At 36.8% G+C, this 15,624-nt stretch overlaps 2 protein-coding genes across 3 annotated transcripts; both read left to right on the plus strand.

Annotated features, from left to right (window-relative positions):
• The first annotated feature begins 1,175 nt into the window (after positions 1–1,175).
• mmp30 (matrix metallopeptidase 30) lies at positions 1,176–5,274 on the plus strand. Its single transcript, XM_084105583.1, has 10 exons — positions 1,176–1,304; positions 1,394–1,638; positions 3,326–3,474; positions 3,548–3,673; positions 3,761–3,922; positions 4,090–4,258; positions 4,330–4,457; positions 4,537–4,696; positions 4,786–4,889; positions 5,002–5,274. Exons 1-10 carry the CDS (start codon positions 1,203–1,205, stop codon positions 5,103–5,105), a joined length of 1,449 nt encoding a protein of 482 aa, XP_083961709.1. The 5' UTR covers positions 1,176–1,202; the 3' UTR covers positions 5,106–5,274.
• A 698-nt stretch (positions 5,275–5,972) lies between these two features.
• Positions 5,973–14,092, plus strand: acat1 (acetyl-CoA acetyltransferase 1). Of its 2 annotated transcripts, none has more exons than XM_084104712.1 (12): positions 5,973–6,128; positions 6,333–6,383; positions 6,490–6,607; positions 7,652–7,747; positions 7,893–7,993; positions 8,079–8,222; positions 8,406–8,556; positions 11,222–11,317; positions 11,652–11,765; positions 12,589–12,653; positions 12,730–12,887; positions 12,984–14,092. In XM_084104712.1, the coding sequence occupies exons 1-12, from the start codon at positions 6,057–6,059 to the stop codon at positions 13,102–13,104; spliced, it is 1,287 nt and encodes a 428-aa protein (XP_083960838.1). In that variant the 5' UTR covers positions 5,973–6,056; the 3' UTR covers positions 13,105–14,092. The 2 variants fall into 2 exon arrangements, with proteins under 2 accessions (XP_083960838.1, XP_083960837.1); XM_084104711.1 differs by having other exon boundaries at positions 5,981–6,128; positions 6,336–6,383.
• Positions 14,093–15,624: the final 1,532 nt, after the last annotated feature.

The following is a 15,624-nucleotide window of genomic DNA, read 5'->3' on the forward strand; positions in this document are numbered from 1 at the left end:
GAATGCCCTGCAGATTTCTAATGTGTTAATTAATGTGTTTTCTCCGTTGCTAAGACACATTTTTGAAATTTTAATGTAGAAATGTAGACAATGTAGAAACGTAGTGTAATGTATAGACACACACACACACACACACACACACACACACACACACACAAAAACGGTTTAAGTTGAGTTAACTAACTAAATTTTAACAATTAACTTTTTGACAATAAATGTATTAAAATAATTTACAGGCCCAATGAGGGATTAAGACAAGCTGTCAAAGGAACATGAAAAGCCAGCGTATCCAAAAATATGTCAAATCCAGGTGCATGACAAAAAAGTACATAAAATGCAAAACAAAGTCAGCACATTGTTGCTCTCACTGTCTGAACAAGAGCTGATTTGCTCTTTTAGATTTTGGTGTATTTGGCCGAGCAGTGGTTTGGGTGGCTCGCCAAAGATTTCTCCAATACATAAAATAAGTAAGCTTGACCAGAGTTCTTGTGGGGAGAAGAATTTATTGAAGGTTTGTAGTGTAGCAGTCCTTCAGCAGCGATGTTAGCATGTCGCCCTTCAACAATCTTAACCCAAAGTTCTGTGTCTGAGACAGAACTTTATACATGAAGACAAAAGGGCTACAAACAAAGGAAAACTGTTAGGACCTCCCACAGGAGATCGATCTATACTGCAATCTACCCTGAGCAATGTTGTTTCACACCCATCAGTTTCTATGGGCCATTTGTCTGTATGGGCCATATGACTGTATGGGCCATTTGGTTCACACCTTTATAGACACTGTTTTCAGTTGATTAAATTTAAGTCACAATGTAGATGAATCTGAAGACTGAAAATGCAAAATCTTTCAGCTCAAAGCATCACATTATAGTATTCTGGTGATTTTACTTTTGAACTTTTTTTGTGTGTGTGGGAGCAACAGTGTTCTGACTTTGCATTAAGATAAGCTGTCAAACATTTTTGAGTTGAGTTGAGTCATAGGTGAAGTCATCCTCAATACAAACTTTTGTCTGACATGTTTAGACAGGAGCTTAAAACCCCCTGAAGCTCTGAGAGTTTCCCACTCCCACCCCGGCTAATACCACTGCTGATTGGAAATGATAAAACACGGGACAAGCCCCTTTTTAGACGATCTAGACTTATAAAAGACAGAAACAGAGACTCTGGAGGACACTTTCCCTGCAGAGGAAGAGGACTGCAGTATGGGGCACTTGACAGTTCTTGTTCTGACACTTGTGGTGTATTTGTCTCTTTGTGATGGCGCACCTACGACTGCATCATCAGAAGACCATCAAATAGCAGAGGTCAGTACCCATATGCCTTATATACTCCTATGTTTCTTATCTAATCTATACATTAATGTTATAAAACGTTCCTTCCTCGTTCTCCCCAGGCTTATCTGTCACAGTTCTACAGGGACAATAATGCAACTAAATCCCGCAGCAGAACGATGATCCTCCCAGATCTAGAAAATGAACTGAAGGTCATGCAGGCGTTTTTTGGACTGGAGGTCACGGGCAAGCTGGACCCAAACACTCTTGAGACGATGAAGCTGCCACGCTGTGGAGTCACTGATGTGGCCAAATTCAGCCACTTCCAGGGGAGACCCAGTTGGAAGCAGAGCGTTGTAACATACAGGTTGGTTTAGCCTTCCTGTGCCTTCCTGTAGCTCAATCAGTAGAGCAACATCGAGGTCATGGGTTCGATTCCCGGGGAAAGCAAAAAGTGATAAAATGTGAACCTTGAGTGCAATAAGTCACTTTGGATAAAATAATAAAATGTGAAATGTTTAGCTCCTTAATGAAATAACAAATAAGACAAGTTTGTTCCCAGAAATTCAACCAATCAGATTAGACCTTGCCAGATATAGAAATACTTTCCAGTTTTCTGTGCAAAATGCATGAGCCTGTCAATGAAGGGACTTTGGGAGCCAAAAGAAGTTTTAGTAAAAAAAAGAAAGAAAAAAGTTTGTAGTTCTTCTCTATTGTGACGTATATCTGAGTGAAACTGCTTCTTAAACAAGAAAAAATGTAGGCCGGGTTTGGATGGTTGTGGTTTGCTATTGGTCGATCTCATGTGAATGACATGTAGCCCCGCCCTCACACCACTAAACATGTCATCAGAGAAAAGACTAGGGGCCTTATTTTAACGGTCTAAGCCAGGGTTTCTCAAACTCGGTCCTGGAGGGCCACTGTCCTGCACAGTTTAGCTCCAACCCTGATCAAACACACCTGAGCAAGCTAATCAATGTCTTCAGAATCAGAAACTCACTGCTAGGTGTGTTTGATCAGGGTTGGAGCTAAACTGTGCAGGACAGTGGCCCTCCAGGACCAAGTTTGAGAAACCCTGGTCTAAGCGCATGGTCTAAAGCGCACGGTGCAAGTGTACTTAGGGCGTGTCGAATCCACTTTTGCTAGTTTCACGACGGGAAAAATGGTCGGCGCGCCCGGCGCATGATCTAAAAGGGTTGTCCCAATTCTCTTAATGAATGGGTGTGTTTTGGCCGTAATGTGCAATAAACCAATCAGAGTCTCATCTCCCATTCCCTTTAAAAGCCAGTTGTGCTCGCACCATGGCGGATTCGCTATTTACATGGCGGAATTTACAAGCGGAAAAACTGCACGCGTCTCTAGAGAGGATACGGATCTGCTCGTGTGCGAGGTTAAAGCGCGCAAGCAGACCATCTACGGGACAAGCTGGATTCCACCATCTCTTTATGTACACAATAATAATCTTTTACATTGTAATCCCTTTATTTTGTAATATTTGGCATGTTTGTGTGCTGCTGTGTAACAACCCTGTGTGTGTCATAAGCAGAGTGTACGCGCGTTGTGCATCTGCCTATAGGCTCATATTACTAATGCACCCTTTAAACAAACAAAAATACTGAGCCATTGACTTTAGACCAGGTCCTTGTTGGTCAATGGCGCAGTCTATTTCAGCTGCCTCAAAATATCAACGCGCCAGCAATGCGCCAGCACACACCTCGTTTTCAGACCAGCACGCCCATTGGCGAACAAATGGGCGCAAATGCATTTGCTATTTAAACAACGTGGCGCAGGACGTGAAAATGAAAACTGCGTCGGGCTGAAACTAGCAAAAAACACTTGCGTCGCGCCTTGCGCCGAGTGTATGATAGGGCCCTAGATGTCGCTGCAAGAAGGAGAGGAAGTTATTTTGATTAAACACTATGAGTGCGCATGCAAATGATAATGTGCACTGATTTATAATAAACCATAAAATATTCCATAAAAATATGAATTGTCAATTGGTGTGATGGTGACTTTTAAGGATACTAAACATGATTTGCTTCTTTCTCTCTTAGAATTACTGAATATACATCACAGTTGAGCCAGAGAGATGTGGATGCCATTATTGCCAAAGCTTTCCAGCTCTACAGTGATGTTATTCCACTCGATTTCAAACAGATCTACAGTGGCACAGCTGATATCATGATCCTCTTCAAAGCTGGATGTAGGTTCTAAACACATCCTTCATTTCCATATATATATATATATATATATATATAAAAATTTCTTCCTTTTAGATCATGGAGATTTTTACCCATTTGACGGGCCTAATGGGGTTCTGGCTCATGCCAACTCACCCGGTCCAGAGGAGGGAGGAGACACACACTTTGATGATGATGAGACGTGGACCCTAAGTTCACGAGGTGAATGCACAAATCACATAAAATCACATGTTTATGAGTATGTAAATTATTACAAGCTTATTTTAAAAGAATCATTAATTGCTTTAGATATAAACCTGCTTTTGGTGGCTGCTCATGAATTTGGACATGCACTGGGACTTGATCACTCCAAAGACCCTTCAGCTCTCATGTATCCAACTTACCGATACGTCAACACGAATGGCTATACACTTCCCCGTGATGACCGACTTGGGGTCCAGGCCCTGTATGGTAAAGGTTTTTTTTTTTTTTTGGTGATATAAAGAATTGTACTGTAATAGCAATAAATTAAATACAATACTTATTATTATTATGGATAAAACAATACTTATTATTATTATTATGAATAAAACAATTAACAAATATGTATTTTCCACCCATTTTCTATAATGTTTCAGGTGTTCGAACGTCAATAGATAAACCTGAACCAAAACCAGAACCAAAACCAGAACCAGAACCAAAACCAAAACCCAATCCTGAACCAAGCCCACCAGAACCGTGCAAGCGTGACTTAGTATTTGATGCAGCAACCAGCGTTCGTGGAGAACTGTACTTCTTTAAAGATAGGTAAGAATATAATTTTAGTTTAAATTGTTTAATATTATATATATGTATAATAATCTAAATATGTCCATCAGGTATTACTGGAAAAAGGGCTACTACAGTGGACTTGCAATGCATGAAATAAAATCTACCTGGCCATCCATTGACTCTGTTGATGCTGCTTATGAGTTCAGTGGCAGAGACATTAGCTTCCTTTTCAATGGTAAAGTCTCATTTCCAATAGAGTGTTGTATAAAAAGGCTTCAGTAAATATAGTTGTGCGTGTGGTCTTTCACATTCAGGAAGGCAGTACTGGGGAGTAAAAGGCAGCACTACTTTGCCTGGATATCCCAAACCCATAACCAAATTTGGATTTCCCACTTATGTGAAAAAGATTGATGCAGCTGTACACGTGAAATCAACCGGACGCACTTTGTTCTTTGTTGGAAGCAAATACTGGAGGTGAGAAAACAATATGATATTGTGTTGATTATAATAGTTTTTTTTTTTTAAATAACATCAAAACTAACATAATTTTAACAATGGTGTAGCTTCAATGAAAGAACAGCTCAGATGGACAGAGGCTTTCCTAAAACTATTCAGCATCATTTCCCTGGCATTGGCTCAAAGGTGGACGCTGCTTTTGAAAATTATGGTGAGCTTAAACACACACACACAAAAACCATTAACAATTCAATCATTTAATTTTTAATGCTGTTCCCTTTTGTATTTTCCTTGAAAATAAATTTTTTTCCCCTCATTTTTAGGTTATCTGTATTTCTCAGAAGGTCCAAGGCAAACGGAGTATGATTTCTCCTCAAAACGAGTGAATCGTGTTCTGTTGAACTATGGATGGCTGAACTGCTACTAAACATTTAACTGAAAATGTAGACATTTTCTATCTCAGTATTCCTAATAATGTATCTATTTTCTATTTTGTACAGACAATGCCACAATGTATGAATGTATCTTTTTCTTTTTTTATAAATGATTAATATTCACAAAAACTTGCAACTCAGTTCTAACTCATTTTCTAATATAATAAATAAAAATATATAAGAAAAAGTGGATGCATTTTTTTCCTGCAAACTGAACAAGCCATTTATGCAAATCAATATAACTTATTAACCTGTTTAAAAATGAAATGAAACTGAATTAAAAAAACAACAACACTCTTTTATAATGAATATATTTCAGTTTCTGAATATAGAATAAAACACTGTGGAATGTAAAGTCAAAAATGTCTAGATGGTGTAACTTTAAGATTATAAAAAAGGCACAAATCTCTTTTTAAATAGTGTCATAGCCTACGTAGTTTGGCATAGGCCTAATCTTCTATTATTACTATTTCTTAACATAAATAATAAATAACCAAATAAATAATAATATAAACAAATAAATAAATAAAGCAGTGAAGCAATTTTATTTTATATTATTAATATCAGATATCAAATCAAAGTTAGAGAGGACTGTGTGTCAAAATCACACATTTAAAAACCTTTTATGAAAAGGCACATTTTGTTAAATCCAACATAACTTGAGCTATTCCACGAAAATGGTATAAAAGTCTTTCAAAGATGTATGAAACCAACATGGAGACAAATACTACATTTCTTAGAACCTTTTACAAGTGTTTTAAAAAAGTTTTACCTATGTAATGCTCTATTTTCAAGTTTTTCAACAACTATGACATAAACTACACTACCCATAATGCTTCGGACCGTCGCCATGTGATGCAGACACACCTCTTGCTGTGATTGGCTGCTCCTTGCAAACGTTCACTCCATTCGGAGGTTTGAAGGTGAAATTTGTTCTTCTGTGTATGCAGTTTTTCATCGCAATTATGGCATCCAGTGCCCTTTACAGCACACGCACACATCTGTGCAGACATCTGGTGAGTTTGAACTAAATAAATAGTTATTGATAGCCGAACTTTTGCGACTCACGGCACATGCAGCAGTTTGACTGCAGGCCTGTTTCATTGTTTACCTTTTAAAATATTGCGCTTCTCTTTATAAACTGTAGGTCGTCTTTGTTGATATAAATGCAATAACCAGATATCATGTCAACGGACACTCATTTTATGAATATGTCTTAGCAGGCACATAAATATCTAAGCAGGACCTACAGCACACGACCATCTCTAAATGTGAGTAAAATGTTATACGATTGTATCTCTTCATGGAGCCAGAACTGTTTCTGTCAGGTGTGCATTCAGTGAATATGATCTTCTTTTCTCATGTGTCTCTGGACAGGAAGTTGTCATCGTCAGTGCTGTCAGGACCCCAATGGGGTCTTTCAAAGGAAGCCTTTCCACAGTACCTGCCACCAAACTCGGTTCCGTTGCTATTAAAGGAGCCATTGAGAAAGCAGGTAGAGTTCTGGGGCCAATTGCATGATAAACATAGCCATTATGTTAAATGTAGGGTAGGCAATTTGTTTTATAAACACTTTTTGTTAAACTGGTTGAAACTCTCTCTACATCCTGATAGCAATAAATAATAGAAGTGGTCTAAATATCATAACATGTATATAATATCTTCTGTGGAAGCCGCAGGACCAAAAATGTTTGTCCAGTCTTTGCACTCGGTCCGAATGTCCGATGTCCTACCTGCCTTTCAACATATCTATTTCCATACCTCTGCGCACCCTGCTCGCACAGACATCACACGCCATCAACACTTTGTAGACACAGTCACTGAGTGCTGTAAACAAACAGTTTTTTACAGTTCCTCCTAAACCAAAGCAACGAGCTTATGCTAGCTTATTATAATGCTATAAAAGTTTTCTATTTCAAAAAAAGTTTGCTCTTTTGAACTTTCTATTGATCAAAGAATCCTGAAAAAATGGATTAGTTTCCACAAAAATATTAAGCAGCACAGATGTATTCAAAATTTATAATGATAATAAATAATGATTTCTGAAGGATCATGTGGCACTGAAAACTGGATAATTATTATGCTGAATATTTGGCTTTGCATCACAGGAATAAATTACATTTTAAAATGCACTAAAATAGAAAACAGTTATTTGAAACGATAGTAATATTTCACAATATTACTGTTTTACTATATTTTTGATCAAATAAATGCAGCCTTGATAAACACATAAGACTTCTTTCAATATCATACTGACCATACTTTTCAAACTTTTGAACAGTAGTGCATATTATATGCATATATAATCATGTAAAATATAATAATAATAAAAACCTGAGTAACACACGTCTTTAAATCAGAATGCTGTACTATTTGCCTATATAATAAATACCAGTTAGTTTGATATTTTTTATTATTATTTAATGCAATTATATTCATGAAATAAGTGTCATTAAATCTACATTTTTAAGTCTTATTTGTTCTAGCTGTCTGTATGATAAAATTCCATGATGTTAGGAGGTTTGCATGTCATCTACAGGAATCCCTTTGGAGGAGGTGAAGGAAGTTTACATGGGCAATGTGTTGCAAGCAGGAGAAGGACAAGCACCAACCAGACAAGCTGTTCTGGGTGCAGGTGAGGGATTTATAATACATATATTTTTCTTTCATTTTTTTGTGCTTTGCCTGAGATGAATTTGCAAATGCAACTTCTCAAAGAGAAGTTTTAGTGCTAATGTTGGTTCTGCTAGGATTGTGTAATGTTTGTTTTCCCCATGCAGGTCTCCCTCTGTCCACTGAGGCAACTACCATCAATAAAGTGTGTGCCTCTGGGATGAAGTCCATCATGCTGGCCGCTCAAAGTCTCATGTGTGGCCATCAGGTAGTGTGGAAGACCAGAGATTCACAAAGTGAAAGAGTGAGCCTTTAATTAAGCAAAATGAGTGAATCTACATGATGTCTCCCAGGATGTGATGGTTGCTGGTGGAATGGAAAGCATGTCTCAGGTTCCATATGTCATGGCCAGAGAAGCGCCCCCTTATGGTGGAGTGAAGATGGAGGATCTGATTGTTAAGGACGGTTTGACGGACGTCTACAACAAATTCCACATGGCACGTACATTTTTTATAAACCAGTAAGACCGATTGCATTGTATTTGCATGATAGCTTAGCCTGATAATAAGTATTGAGTGAATAAAGGAAGTGAATTAAGTTGTGTGGAAACATTGGACATATAACACTGGAGAGGCCATGATTGTGTACTGTACAACGCCACCATATTTCCCCATTTTTAGGGAAACTGTGCTGAAAACACAGCCAAGAACAGCAGCATCTCCAGGGAGGAGCAGGACGCATTTGCCATCAACTCCTACAGCCGCAGCAAAGCAGCGTGGGAGTCTGGGATCCTGGCCAAGGAAGTGGTTCCTGTGAGCATCCCTCAGAGAGGTTGGTTTAGCTGTTCAAGTCCTTATTATTCGCAAAAAATTGCCTAATATGAGCTAAAATACGTAGGGGTGTGACGATATAATTATCTCATGAGACAAGATGTTACACAATATTGGGTTCACAAGAAAAAAAATATTTTAACACCATTTTTAAGAAATCTTCAATGACGAAATATATGATTTATTCGACTGAATTTCACAAAATACAAAACAATGCAGGTGCATTTTGAAATGTTTGAACCAGAGTCCTGCACGGGTCCATTTTTGGAGACCCGCCCCCGCCCGTACCCGCAAAGTTCAGCACCAGATCCGACCCGTCACCCGTGATAATATCAAAATTAAATCCGCACCCGCCCAGACCCGTTAATATTCGGCCCGTTACCCGACCCGTGCCCGCGATAAATCACACACAAGCTAAAATCTATTGAGCGGTGGGGACGCGTTCATAGGGTGCGCTGCCAATAACGCACCTAAAAGCTGTCACAAAGAACTGGGAAAAGTAATGATTATTAATATGTCAAATATATCAAGGATACATTTCAATTGTTTATTAATAAACAAGTGTTTTCTGTGTCAAAGTTGAAATTGACGATGCTGACTGACTCGCAATCTTCGCAGTAGTGAGCGCGCCAGAGAGAAAATCACATTACGGATTGCATAAGCAGAGAGCAGTCTGCTTTCTTTTTCTTTTATTTTTTTTTATTGTTTTGTTTAAAAGTAGACATTTCATGATTTCTATTTCTCAGGTCTGTGAGGCAAGTAGCTTATACGCTGAGTTTCGGTTTATTTAAGAGACGAGCCTCAAGTTCACGCGCCCGCGCCACCGTGTCGTGATTATTGCCTGCTATAGCCTATTTACCTCCTATTTATTGAATCCAATAAATTGGTTGATGAAACATTGATTAAAATTAAGATACAATTAATACGAAACGAAATTCACTTTAAAGAAAGGTTTTCTACATAAACTTAATGAAATGTTCAAAATCATGTCTGCCCACTGCATTTGTCTCCCGATATTCGGGATCATCTTATCTTATTCATGCTTTTCACTTTTCATATAATCAACATGAAATTTAAAAAAATATATTATTTTATTTAAACATGAATATGAAACTAAATCGTTTTTAATGACAGGGCTACAACACATACAGTACAGAGAAATTTAATGTCGGAGCATTGCCGGTGAGCATTGTGGAGGGGGAGATAGGCTACGATTTTCGATCATTTATCAATATTATTTTGCTTGATATGCCAATTCTTAATATTTGGTGTTTTTAATGTTTGTTTGAGATCTCTGTGAAAGTTTTAATTGTAGGTTCGTGGCCCTGAGTGTCGCGATTTCGGTTTCATTTCGCATATAGCCTACAGCCCTTATAATCATAGATGACGCCACCGGTTTTTATTTAAAAGAAAGACATGTATATATGTTTGTATGTAGGCCTATATATGGGCAATTTATATACACAATACTTACTAAAATATAATTAATATCATTTTATTGCATTTGTATTAGTTGTTTGAAGAGTAAAAAAAAAATCGGTAGGTCTTAACACAAGTTCACTACCGGCAAGTCGGTCGGACTAAAAAGGGGGAAAAAAAATAATTGGGTTGGTCCTAAATTGACAGGGTCGGTCGGGTTACTGCAAACAAGAATATTTTTAAGGACGGCCTGACTAAAACACATATTTGCGTAGGCCTATGTGTAATGGTAATTTAGACATACAAATATTGCACATATTTTTCATCCGTTACCCGCCCGCAAGGAGTTCATTATCCGCCCGCATCCCCGCCCGTGAATTTTAGGAATGTCACAATCCACCCGTTTTAGCCACTTTTATGCGGGTACCCGCGGGTACCCGACCCGTTGCAGGACTCTGGTTTGAACTAATCTAGTGCTGTCGCTAATTATTATTTTGGTAACTGAGTAATCAGTCGATTAATTTGATGATTAATCGTGTAACTGGACAATATTTGTGGTAATAAAAATAAACCCAAGTGAACAATAGCTTCTAAAATGAGTTAAAATACATATATAATAACAATGAGGCAATAATAATTGGTTCATGGTTTTATTGAACAACTGTTAAAATACATGATGTAACATTATCAACAAGAAAATAATTTCCATTATATTAATATATGCCTCAGAAGGCCCGGTAATTGTTGTTGTTACACTTTACTGCATGATCAAATCCTTGTTTAATATTGGCCAAACAACTCGCACATTTTAAAACATATTGATGTATTCCCCTGTGTTGGCATAGGTTTTTAAATGATTTACGTTATAAATCTGGTGAAATGGTACACATTGTGTTCTCAGATGAACGTTATAAGTAACCTAAACTCACAGCATATGCAGAGAGCACCAAGCACGTTATTGAAGGATTTGCCACAAACTCAACTCCGTCCTGCTAATATTGCGAGATGGCTTTTCAGAGAAATATCGTCACGTTTTAATATCGTGAGATCTCGTGGCACGAGATCTTGTCACACCCCTAAAAATACGCTAGCACAAAAATACACTTTTATATATATATATATATATATATATATATATATATATATATATATATATATATATATATGTATATGTATATGTGTATGTATGTTGCATATATTAAAATGCACCATTATTCTGATTTAAAATCTTCTCTCTCACTGCTCAGGAAAACCAGACATTGTTGTGAAGGAAGATGAAGAATATAAGAAGGTTGACTTCAGCAAAGTCCCCAAACTGAAAACTGTGTTCCAGAAAGAGAACGGTACAAGATCATCACTTCATTAGCCTTTGTGAAAAAGTCTGCATAATTCTACTAACATGCACTTTTAGTGTTCTTCAAATTTTAAAAGTATATTGAAAAAAAAACCTGTACTTGCAGATAATAAAATATTCCTGACATAAAAGGCCACTTAAGTGTACTTAAAGATTGTAGATTTTAAAAAAAGTGCATATTGTAAAATTGTAAAATATCTGTAAAGTACATTGTTAATCATTGTTTTAATAATCTCGTCATGCATGTGTCACTATTTTTAAACGTATGCTTTGAGGATATAAAGAATTGTTTTCAGTTCAAAAGACGAGAGAACTTTTTGCAGGCACGGTGACGGCAGCCAACGCTAGTACTCTGAATGATGGAGCGGCTGCTCTCGTGCTCATGACTGCAGACGCGGCAAAGAGGCTCAACGTCACACCGCTGGCGAAGATTGTTGGTGAGGCAATACACACCTGTTTAAATCATTTTATGGTGTATTCTGTACATTTCAGCAGATACTGTAATGATTGGAATGACAAGTTATGTTGGAATTTTTTACCCCAACATTTTGCTCATGCTTTTATTACATGTTTTAGTCCCATTGTATTTATCACAGTTTTTTAGCTGTTAGCCAATGTCTGAAACATCCACCTGAATTATTTCTTAAAGAACAACACAATGCTAAAGGCACTTTAATAATTGAATGTAAATCATTTAAATAAAGTTTTTAAGCTACAGTCAAACTACCCTTTTGACGAATTGATAGTTTTTGCAGGAACGAACACAACATTTACATGCCTAAAGACAAAAAAACCTAAATATTCCTAGAGGATTAAAATACATTACATTTTTAAATAATCTAAAGCATAATATCTTATAAATTTCACAACATGGAAGCAAGTAAATTTGAAGTGTTCTTTAAAAAATTCAAATCTTGGTATTTTCTTTGAAAATGTACATTTATGAATGTAAAATGTGCAAGGAATAGTAATAAATGAATTATAAACTTCATATGATAAGGGTCTAAGACACATTTTTGGCTAATACAAAAGTTTGGGGATAGTTACAGATAATTAAAGCTACCTGAAGGGGAGTAATGCTACTTTTTAGCATTTTTGATAGGCTACATCACTGCTTCTTGGAAAAAAATGCTTTTTACTGGGAAAACTGCTGTTTTGACTAAACAGCTGTGTTACTGTCATGCTACTGAAAAATATAGTTGAGTTGGTTGCATTCCTACATTTGCTGGCTTTTCCTACACATTTTTTGTTAATTTGCAGCTTTTGCTGATGCTGCCGTCGCCCCCATCGACTTCCCTATCGCTCCAGCCTTTGCCGTCCCTAAGGTGAGCTAATATTTGTCTTAATTGCAAAGCTGATGTGTTTTTAGTCATTCAGTGTAATAACATCTATGTTGTGCAGATCCTGAAGGCGGCCGGTTTGAAGAAAGAAGACATTGCCATGTGGGAGATCAATGAAGCCTTCAGTGTTGTGGTGCTGGCCAACATCAAGATGTTAGACATCGACCCCAACAAAGTCAATATCAATGGAGGAGCGGTTTCCCTCGGACATCCAATTGGGTAAGCAACATCCTTCTCATGCATCACTGTTCACTACATTGACATACTGAAATTAGATTTGCGTGATAATTAATGTGACGCTTTTGCGATTTCTAGAATGTCAGGGGCGAGAATCGTAGGACACATGGTGCACAATCTGAAATCGGGACAGTACGGACTGGCTGGAATCTGCAATGGAGGAGGCGGCGCTTCCTCCATTCTGATCCAGAAATATTAGGACTTGAGATTGCACTTAATATCATATCAAAGGTCAGAAAAGGTCATTCATGTTTTTTAATTAAAAAGGGGGAAAACCTATCAATGCTTCCCAAATGGTAATATTTATTCTGTGCAGTCAATGGTGTAATGAAAGGGTTTATAATTGTTAAAATCTGTAACTGCAATAAAAGAGACTATGGATTGTATTTGTTGATGCTGAGTGTGATGATTATACTCATGATAAGACATAATGCAGTTCCCCTGAATGAACACCAGATGGAGAACGTGCTTTGAGCTCTGCTGCTGATGAACCCTTTTCAGTTTTCAGACTGTGATGATGACGCATTTCGCCAATAATTAACATTGTAAACTATAGAAGTTTACATATGATGACTTCTGTTACTGAGAACCCTGGAAATGTTAAAAGGGTCCATTGAGGCAACCTGACTAGTAGTGACCTGAAACTAAAAATGCCACAAGTAAGTTGTAAATTGAACAAACAGTTATTACTTTGTGATTGTTGAAAGCTGCAAACATAACTGGTAATATGGACAATGCATAAGTGACGGTTTGGGCTTAAATTTTCACTTTCCACAATATTTTGGAAATTTACCCCCGGCCCCATCCATCCATCCATCCAAAAAAAAGAGAAAAAAAAGCATCCACGTTAAAAATAATAAAGATGATGATGATAATAATGTAACTAATAGCAGAACTCACACACATTTTATTTTTATTATATTATGATTGTTTAGCATCTTTCAATCCTATTTTAAATGATATTTTGCTTATAGTCTTTATTAAGTGCAATTGTTTTGTCATAACGCAATGAAATGTCAATTTGTGTGGACATGATTTTTGGACAGGCTGTCGTACAAAGAAATATGAACATGCAAAAACAAGAGAGAATCAACTAAATATTATTAACTGATTATGTTGGAGTCAATGTATGCTGTTTTTGTTTTTCTTTGCATTTTTTGCGTAGTAAAATAAAACCTGTGGCTGTAGTTTACCCTCTTTTTGCCTAATAATTTTGTCAGATAAGTACCTTAAACCTTAAGTTTAGTGTTTTGTTCTTCCCTCATATTTAAAATATTTAAAAATATCAAATATTTTTCTCATATTTTTATGGTTTAATCAAACTTGAAGGCTCATTAAACACCAATCCCCTCCAGACATCACTTTCGGCCACTACTGTATGTTTATTTACATGCTTTATTTATTCATTTTCCTGTGTTATTAGATATTTTGTTAAATGTCTTGACAAATGGTCTGTCAATTAGAGAACAAAATGAGATGTAAACTAAGATGTGTTGATCACATTAAACATAAACTACGCCCAAAAATTTTAAGAATTATTTACTCACCCTCATGTCGTTCCAAACTTCTGACTTTTTTTCTTCTGCAGAACACAGAAGAAGAATACTTACATTGTATGGACCAAAACAAAAAAACACAGACATTTCTTCTTATGTTCCACAAAAGAAAGTCAGTCACAAGTTTGGAATGACATGATGTTGGAGTATCCCTGAAAGTTCTGACATCTTCTGTGAAATCTATATAATTTTTGATACAATGCCTAATTGGCATATTTTAAATGTGGCCTGTTCACCTGTAGTACCCCGCCTGTGTCTTTAAATGGACCGGAAGCATTTTTAAGCGAGTCACGTTTCAGACTTGAATGCTATGTTGTAAAATGACGACCTCATGTTGCATTTTAACCCAATCAAATAATGATTCAAGAAGACCTTTGAAAATGTTTAATTACTTGCTGTTACTGGAAATGGAAAATGTGCATGCTGTGCACCGTATAAATGTTACCTTTTTAGACACCTGTTAACTGTTTAACACAAATGTGTTGACTTTGTCCCAGCTATTCTCTGGGCGGAAACCAGGAATCCCGTGTTCTTCCAGAGAACCTTTTACAGCAAAAATCTCCACTTTGCGGGGAAAAATCTGGCTCCACCTTCTGATGCCACACTTGTCACGTCACATAACTCTGTATGTTAGATTTGCTAAGTACACAGAGACTGTTTATCAGCTTATAATTATCAATTGCTTCTATTTGTCATTGAAAAGTCATTGTGCTTAAACCAATAGAGGATCGAGTCAAATATTAACAGGATGCTTTGTGATGTCAAAATATTTGCCCATTGACTGAGTTACTGAATAACAGCAGGGACGCTATTGACCCTGTGTGATAGCTGAGTTTGGGAAATTGCCTTTTTATCGTAGTCAACATATTATATTTACAGCTTGTTTTTTAATACAGTGATTTCTCAATGTTTGAACCATCTATCTGGAAATTGAACAGGAAGTAAGCCTTGTAATGATTTTATAGCTTTTTATTATTCCTGGGAAATGTACGAAATGATTTCTTGTACTCCAGCTCGTGATTTTTATGATGCTTACAGTTAGCTGCCCTTATTCATTTTTATTTCCTAATACCTAAAACTAGCAGGTACAACCATCCCAACATTTAAATTCTATTGACAAGTTACAACTTTACAACCCTATAGAGAAAGTCAAACATGTTCTA

The sequence above is a fragment of the Abramis brama genome, assembly GCF_963993115.1.
Source record: "Abramis brama genome assembly, chromosome: 25".
Taxonomy (NCBI): Eukaryota; Metazoa; Chordata; class Actinopteri; order Cypriniformes; family Leuciscidae; genus Abramis; species Abramis brama.